At 34.6% G+C, this 7,392-nt stretch overlaps 1 protein-coding gene across 1 annotated transcript; it reads left to right on the top strand.

Moving 5' to 3' along the window:
* The first annotated feature begins 2,563 nt into the window (after positions 1–2,563).
* On the top strand, positions 2,564–5,268 carry LOC103939746 (protein FAM133B-like). The gene is made up of 6 exons (XM_009349862.3): positions 2,564–2,888; positions 3,535–3,613; positions 3,713–3,772; positions 4,461–4,505; positions 4,592–4,648; positions 4,792–5,268. Exons 1-6 carry the CDS (start codon positions 2,644–2,646, stop codon positions 4,882–4,884), a joined length of 579 nt encoding a protein of 192 aa, XP_009348137.1. The 5' UTR covers positions 2,564–2,643; the 3' UTR covers positions 4,885–5,268.
* Positions 5,269–7,392: the final 2,124 nt, after the last annotated feature.

The raw sequence follows: 7,392 nt of genomic DNA, 5'->3' as shown, positions 1-7,392 counted from the left end.
TGCGATCGGCATGAGGGTTGTTGTAGGTTATAGAAGTCACCAAATTCTTTGTTTCTGGGCGGTGGCTGCTTGATGGTGGTTCAGGGCGTGGGTTTGTGCTGGCATAGATGTTTTGCAGTGTTAGAACATTGGTTGGTCGGAGTGCTGGACGGATTGTGATGGTGACTCTTGACATTTCTGGCAACGGAGGGGACTGCAAGGTTCTAGGGAGTTCTGTAGTTTTGTCTATGTTTGTCTTGGGCCCAAAACTTGTTTTGAGCTCTTTTGTGTGTACTATTTAGGTCCATTGTTTTGTTTTGTGCTTATGTAGTTTGTGGACCTCTTTGTATCTTTGTTTGGCCTTGGCCCTATAATACAATGTACAGTTTCCCCAAAAAAAAAAGATCATGAATATTGAACATTGCCAAAGGCTTGATGATTTTTCATTGTACCATGATACTCGAATGTAATGAAATAGGAACTAGGAAGTTAACATAACTTTCATATTTCTCTTTTCATGTTGTATGACGAGTAAGGTTTATATCCTCGCTCATTTTACCTTCACCCTCTCCCTCCTCTTTAGATGTAATTTCTTTCTTCTGATCAATAAAATGGCTCTCGTATTGAGGCAACCAATTTCATATGTAAAACCATATAATATCCACTGCATGAAAAACAAATTGACATCCAAATACTTGTGATAGCCGCACATAGACTGATCAAATATAAAAAAACCAAATTCATCGTACCCCTAAGCAATGAAACTTTGAAAAGTCAAACTCTTGTACAAGCATGAACGTCTCTAAATGAGAGCAGGATTTTCTCTCCTCTTTTTTTTTACATCATCTTCGCTTCCCTTTCCTTTCCTCTCCTCTTATTTGAACGATTACGGTTAAGTCACGTCAATATCTTATATTATTATTTTTTTATAGAAAGAGAAATACAAAATAGAAAATGTGAGAGAAGGGGATAGAAAGAGGAGGGGAGAAAATCCTAGTCTCTCCAAATAAAGGAGAGCAATGTACTATCAAATGTATTTTTTTTTTTATATAGGAGGATCTTCTCCGTATCCTCTTTATAAGGATCAGGGGATTCTCAAATTGTGTCCGTTCATCGTATATCATGCGGTCAGTTTTCGTCAGGTACTATTTATGTTTAATTTAAAATAAAAGTATATCTTATATTATTATTTTTTTATAGAAAGAGAAATACAAAATAGAAAATGTGAGAGAAGGGGATAGAAAGAGGAGGGGAGAAAATCCTAGTCTCTCCAAATAAGGGAGAGCAATGTACTATCAAATTTATTTATTTTTATATAGGAGGATCTTCTCTGTATCTTCCTTATAGGGATCAGGGGATTCTCAAATTGTGTCCGTTCATCGTATATCATGCGGTCAGTTTTCGTCAGGTATTATTTATGTTTAATTTTAAATAAAAGTATTTAAAATGATTTCTGACCACACGATATACTATGATCGAATCCGATTTTCAGATCCCCAGGATCCTCACAAAGAGTATCCAAAAAGAATCCTCATTTGGTCATAGGGTTAGTGAGTTAGATATTTAATTACTAAAAAAGGTAGAAAAATTAGTGAAAATCAATCCCGTCTCTGCATGTATAAAAAAAAAGGGAAAACTTGATATATGTCCAATTTTTTTAGCCAATAGTAGGAATAATCCAATTTATTAAAATAAGTCCAATTCCTTAAATTTAATTATTTTATTATCAATAATTATCTATTCAATGATAAGATTTATTATAAAAATCAAATTTCTTCCCAATTATCTCTTTGATTATTTATTTTTATTTTTTGTTCTTCCTTCTGCTTTAAACCCCATTTATAGATTTTATTTTTAATTTTTATAATCAATCTATATCACAGGTTAATTTATTTTTATGTATCTATACGAAAGATTCTTTTTTTATAATCAACGTGTCACAAATTCATGTGTCTTGCTTATAGGTATATTATGTTTTTTCCTACCTTTTAGTTAGGTTTCATATCTTACTTACCGGTATAATATATATTCGTATATTTGTTACTTGAGTTAAGGTACAATGTTTTGTTCATAATTTATGTTAGTATATTAGTTTTTTTTTTTTTTTTTTGTAAGATATTAATTAGATTTTTTGGAGTTGAAAAATGCATAATATTAGAAGATTTTAATTGATTTTTAATATTTAAAAAAAATATAAAATGAGTATAAAAGAAATAAAAACATGTAATTAGATAATTGGACTCACTTTTAAAAATCATCTATGTTTTTGGACCTAGATCTAAAAGCCCCTAAAAAAATAAAGAAAAACTAATGAAAATGGTTTAAAAAAGTTTGAGTTTTAACGATAATGACAAAATAAAATGTAAAATAAATAGTAACATGATTGACTTTTTAATGTAAAAATATAATTTTTTGTTAAAATAAATAGTACCTAAAGTTTTTTTTATTAAAGTTTACCACCGTAATAAAATATCATTTACATCAAATAGTTGCTTCCCACTACCGTAATTAATTGACCAAAATCGTGTCCCAAAAGAAAAGAAAAACTTCAACCAAAAGGCTATTTCGTTTTGACCCCCCGAATAAAAGTTTCTCCTAGTTCTGGTCCGAACTGCAGTTTCTCAAACCCTTCGTCGCCTCAAACTCTCTCTCTCTCTCTGAGACATGGTGGCCTCGTCCTCATCGTTGTCTGAGTACTCCTCGGACTCGTCCTCGTCGTCTTCGTCTGTATCTCGCCGCAGACATCATCGCCACCACCGCAGTCGCCGAGATAAAGACAAGGATAAAGACAAAGATGCCCTCAAGATCCGAAAAAAGACCAGTCGCTCCAACACTAAACGACGTCGCAGACACCGCCACCGCCACTCCTCGTCGGATTCTTACTCTTCCTCCTCTCCTTCCGATTACAGGTCAATTTACAAAACCCTTCTTTTATTTTTTGGGCTTATGTATGGTGGCTTTAATTTTGTTATTAGTTTTATCCTCTGTTTGGTTAGGGTTTTGAATATTGTGACTAATTCTGAGTAACCCTAATTTTAGTTATTTTATTCGGCGTTTAACATGGTTATGTAAATTATTGCAATTTGTATGCAATTTGGTGATTTGTGTAGTTCCCGTAGCTAACATTGGAAAGTTTCAAAACGGCCGGATGGGAAAATTAGGTTGGTTTCAGCTCAAAGTTAAGGTCTTTTATCTTTTAATTTGTAAAAAAAAACATGCATCAGTTGGTTAAAATCAATTTTAAGTTAAATTGAAGCATGGTTTTCGATCCGGAAGCTTTAGTTGTCAAGGGGAAAGTAGTGGATTATATTTAGGATGTGTGGACCCTGTGAGGTGCGTCGACTACAGGTAATTGATAAGGGCTATATGGCTGTTAGGCAAAGATTTTGAGTTGCTGAAGTGATTCATATGCTGTGTTATGGGTTTTCTGCTTTAGAATTTCAATTTGAAATCATTATCTTACTAGGCAGTGCGGTTTAGATGCACGTTAGAATATTAATGGCGATAGTTGGATGGCTTTTCCTTTTAACATCTTTTGTTTTTTGTTTAATGTAGAAGTGATAGTTCTTTGGACAGTGAGCTTGAAACATCTAGTAAGTCAAAGAAGCGCAAGAAGAGTGACAGACATAAGAAGGTGCTTGTTCGGCATTCCTTGTAATGTAATTATATTACAAATTTACATTACATCTTCTGCGAGTCCGTTGGTCGCATTTAATTGATCCTTTCCATCTAGGGCAAGGAAAAGGACCAGAGCAAGACTCATCGCCGTAAACATAATAGGAAACTCAAAGAGGTAGGCCAGTATGCTTTATGTAGAGCTCTTGCCTCCATATGATTGCTCTATTTTTAATTGTGTTAAGGCTTTTATCATTGTCCTTTTGTAGCTTTTTGCTTAAACAAATTATTTATTGTCAACTTTGCGGCATTTGTTAAAATTGTTATACATGCATTGTACTCCAACTTCAAAGAGTAATAAAAAGATATAGAGACAGTAAGACAAGATGTGGAAGTTGATCGTGCATCTTGCCTCCATGTGACTTTTTGTTCAAATTTGATTCATTGTCTGATCCAGACCATGGCTTAACTAAGATATATGGTGGAACACTACTGGGTTTGTTTATATAGTTGTGGATGCATCTTGATCCAGCTTCAGAGTGTGGTAAATAAATTTAGTACGACTAAACAAAAAATTGGACGAGAAGTTGCACATAGGAAATTTTCTCGTCACTCTTGCCTGTTGTGTTCTGCTAATTAAATTGTCACACGCACACACAGTTTCTTGCATTCACAATGTTGGCCATTAGATGCATAAGATATTATGTTTCAATAGCTGAGGTGCTTATAGTACTTTCTGCCTGTTTTATGAATTGGCTCTTCGAAATTGGAGCTGGGGTCTGTGGCATGATGACTGGGTGCTCATTGGCTTGCCTGGATAATGTGTCTGGATTGTGTTCTTTCCTGGCAATGGGAGCCATATATAGAAACAGAAGAATGAGAGAAGTAGCGGCCCCGTTCAGCTTTCAAAGGTTTTCATTTCACTCTCTTATAATTACATCTTCAATATTCTTTTTTATTTTATCGTATCAGTGAAATAACATTTTGCTTCCTACAGTTTTTAGGGCGTGACAAAGATAACGGAGTTCGTCGCAGTGCTGTCTCTGGAAAAAAGGTAAGCCTTGCACAGTAATATATTTCTGTACTGTTTATCAAAGATTTATTAGAGATGTTAGGGGCATCTGCGCTGGTCTATCTCTTGTTCGTTTGTTGTGGCTAAAAATAGAAAGAGAAAATATGTGTTCTTTCGTCTTGCAGATTCTACTGAAACTTGAGAAGACAAAGGAGGACAAGGCGGCTGAAGACAAAAGGAATGAATTGCTGAAGTTCTTAAATGCTAGTTTTGATTGATGTTGTGGAGTCCATGGAATCAACGAGTGAATGAACGAGTTGAGTCAGTTCCAGCATCTGCTCCCTCATCTTAACGATTTCGAAAGGACTTTCTCTTAGCTCCAAGTTTAGCAAAGAGTCGTATTTTGCACTCATGTTCGCCAATTAGAGTGTGGTTGAAAAACTTTGGTTTGGCCGATGTATTAGTATTCATTTCGTACTGTCATTATATATTATCTTATATCGAGGATTCACCCCGGTAAGCTTTTTCAAATTGATCAGTGTAGCAAACTTGGTAGCTGGTTGATGATTTGCCCGTGCATCATGCTAATAAACAGATTAATTGATCAATTTGTAAAGGGTATTTTATCACTTTAATGTAAAAGTTCTTGTTTTGTCTCGTAATTTTTAACTGTTTGTCGTTCATTCCGGGTGATGTATGTGCAGAATGCAGGCTGCATGTTATTTTTGTGTATTTAACGACATGAACAAGTTGGTTTTTGTGTATTTCAACAACTTCGAGCAGATCTTGGATATAATTATCTACATACTCTGTTGCCTGCTGGTTAGCGAAACATTGCCGGTAGTGCCGATGCGGTTGTTTCTATATGATAATATAGACCTTGTTTGCTGCGATCCCTGCGGATGATATAATGAGAGCGAAGAATGAATGATCCTTGTGATCGAGTTTGACTCAAGCGAACTCACAAACGATTGGCAAGTGAAGAAATGATCTTTTTGCGTAAATACTTAGAAAGCCTAATATACAGAGAGATTTATCATCTCATGCAACCAAGTTTACTTAATATGAAGAAAAATTTCTGATCTCATGCAACTAAATTTAAGTGTTAGATGCCAATATTACGTGTTAAAAAATGTACTACCGTCTAATAGGCGATTGTCTCTTGCTTTAGAGCAATTTCATAGTAATTGCTTTTTGCATTTCTACCCTAAATTGAATAACAATAACAATAGGCAATAAAATATTAGTATTTTTTATTTCGTACAATAATAAAAAATAATTTTTGTTTGTAATTTTGGATATGATTTTAACCTGATCTCGTCACGACATGTGTCATTATCCGAAAATATAATTTTTTGTGATAGATTTCGATAAGATTTTTGTCCAATTCCGTTGCGCTGCGTGTTGTTATCTTTTTAGAATCGTTGAGGATATATTTCCGATAAGATTTTTAATCAATCTCATCACGTCATGTGCCATAATCTGTTCAGAATATTTGATGATAGATGTGCCACATGATATTATGAGTTAAGAACTTTAAGAAAGAACAGGGCCCAAAGACTAATATTCCTACGTGTGTTAAGAAAAAAATTTATTTTCCAATCGTACATCAAAATTACAAACAAAACAATATGATAAATCGAATTGTGGATTTAACAGGGCAAAGTAGTCATTTCCCACACCCTCAGCTCCTATATAAACCCCCTTGCGCAATTAGGGTTAACAAGTTCCGCAACGGCTTTGAGCCTCCTCCCAAGCGGATGAGTTCTCTCCCTCCCTCTCTCCGTGTTTCTCTGTCTTTATATTTTACAGATGTTTTTCGAGGTTGAGTTCCGTTTAATATGATTGGTTTGTGGTTTGTGTTTGGTGTGAAATGTGTGGGTCGCACATAGTTCTTCTTGGAATGTTATTCACTGGTTCCAGGATTTTATTTGTGCGTAAATCGATATCCTTTCTGCTTGAACCTTCTCCTTTCAATGGAGATGTGTTCCAATGTTTACTGGATCACAATTTTTCTTCTTTCAACATTTTAATTTTTTACGTATCATACACTTGGATTCTTATTTGCTACTATAATATTTTTTTTCTTTGGGGTTTCATATATCAGCTGCTATTAAATCATCTTGAAGTTTCTTTGAGGTCTCAAGTATTCCTCCGAATTTTTATTTGTATTATTGCTTTATTTTTTTTGTGTTACAAAATACAAACTGAAGTGCCAGTTGTGGAAGTGCCAATTTTTTGAAATTATTAGGGGTTTACTCATCTGGCCATGATTGTTTCTTTCTGGTGGAATTGTTTATTTCCAGGTAGGGTAATCTTGAAATTGTTTGATTTTTTTTTTTTTTTTTGTTTCTAGGTACTATTATCTTGAAATTGCTTGGGCTTTTCTCATTTCTTGAAATGATTTTCTTGAAAAAAATGGATTTTTTTTTCTGCATAAACTTCTAAATGTGCTAAAATATTGGCAAACTTTAATCATTCGTAAATTAATCACCCACTCCTCCACCGCCTTGACCCGATCTTGTGGTTGGTTAGAAACAGCTCTCAAGAAAATGGTGAGTAATGACTGGCGAAGCCGTTTGAGTTCAGCTTTGAAACCCCAAGCAAGACTGAGTTCTTGAGCATCAAGTGACGCTAGTTTCGAGAGTATTGATTATTGTAATTTGACACCCGTTCTTTCGGTGGCCTCGGGAGAGGAACTCTTTGCAAATGAGGTTTCATCTTTACTTTGTGCTGAATTTTGATCTACGTGGATTTAAGGTATCTCAAACTTAGTAAAATCTATA

The sequence above is a fragment of a genome, unplaced genomic scaffold (genome assembly GCF_019419815.1).
Source record: "Pyrus x bretschneideri cultivar Hongxiangsu unplaced genomic scaffold, Pyrus_bretschneideri_v1 Contig81, whole genome shotgun sequence".
Classification (NCBI taxonomy): domain Eukaryota; kingdom Viridiplantae; phylum Streptophyta; class Magnoliopsida; order Rosales; family Rosaceae; genus Pyrus; species Pyrus x bretschneideri.
Note: the sequence above shows the minus strand (reverse complement) of the source record. Positions and strands in the feature narration are given on the sequence as shown.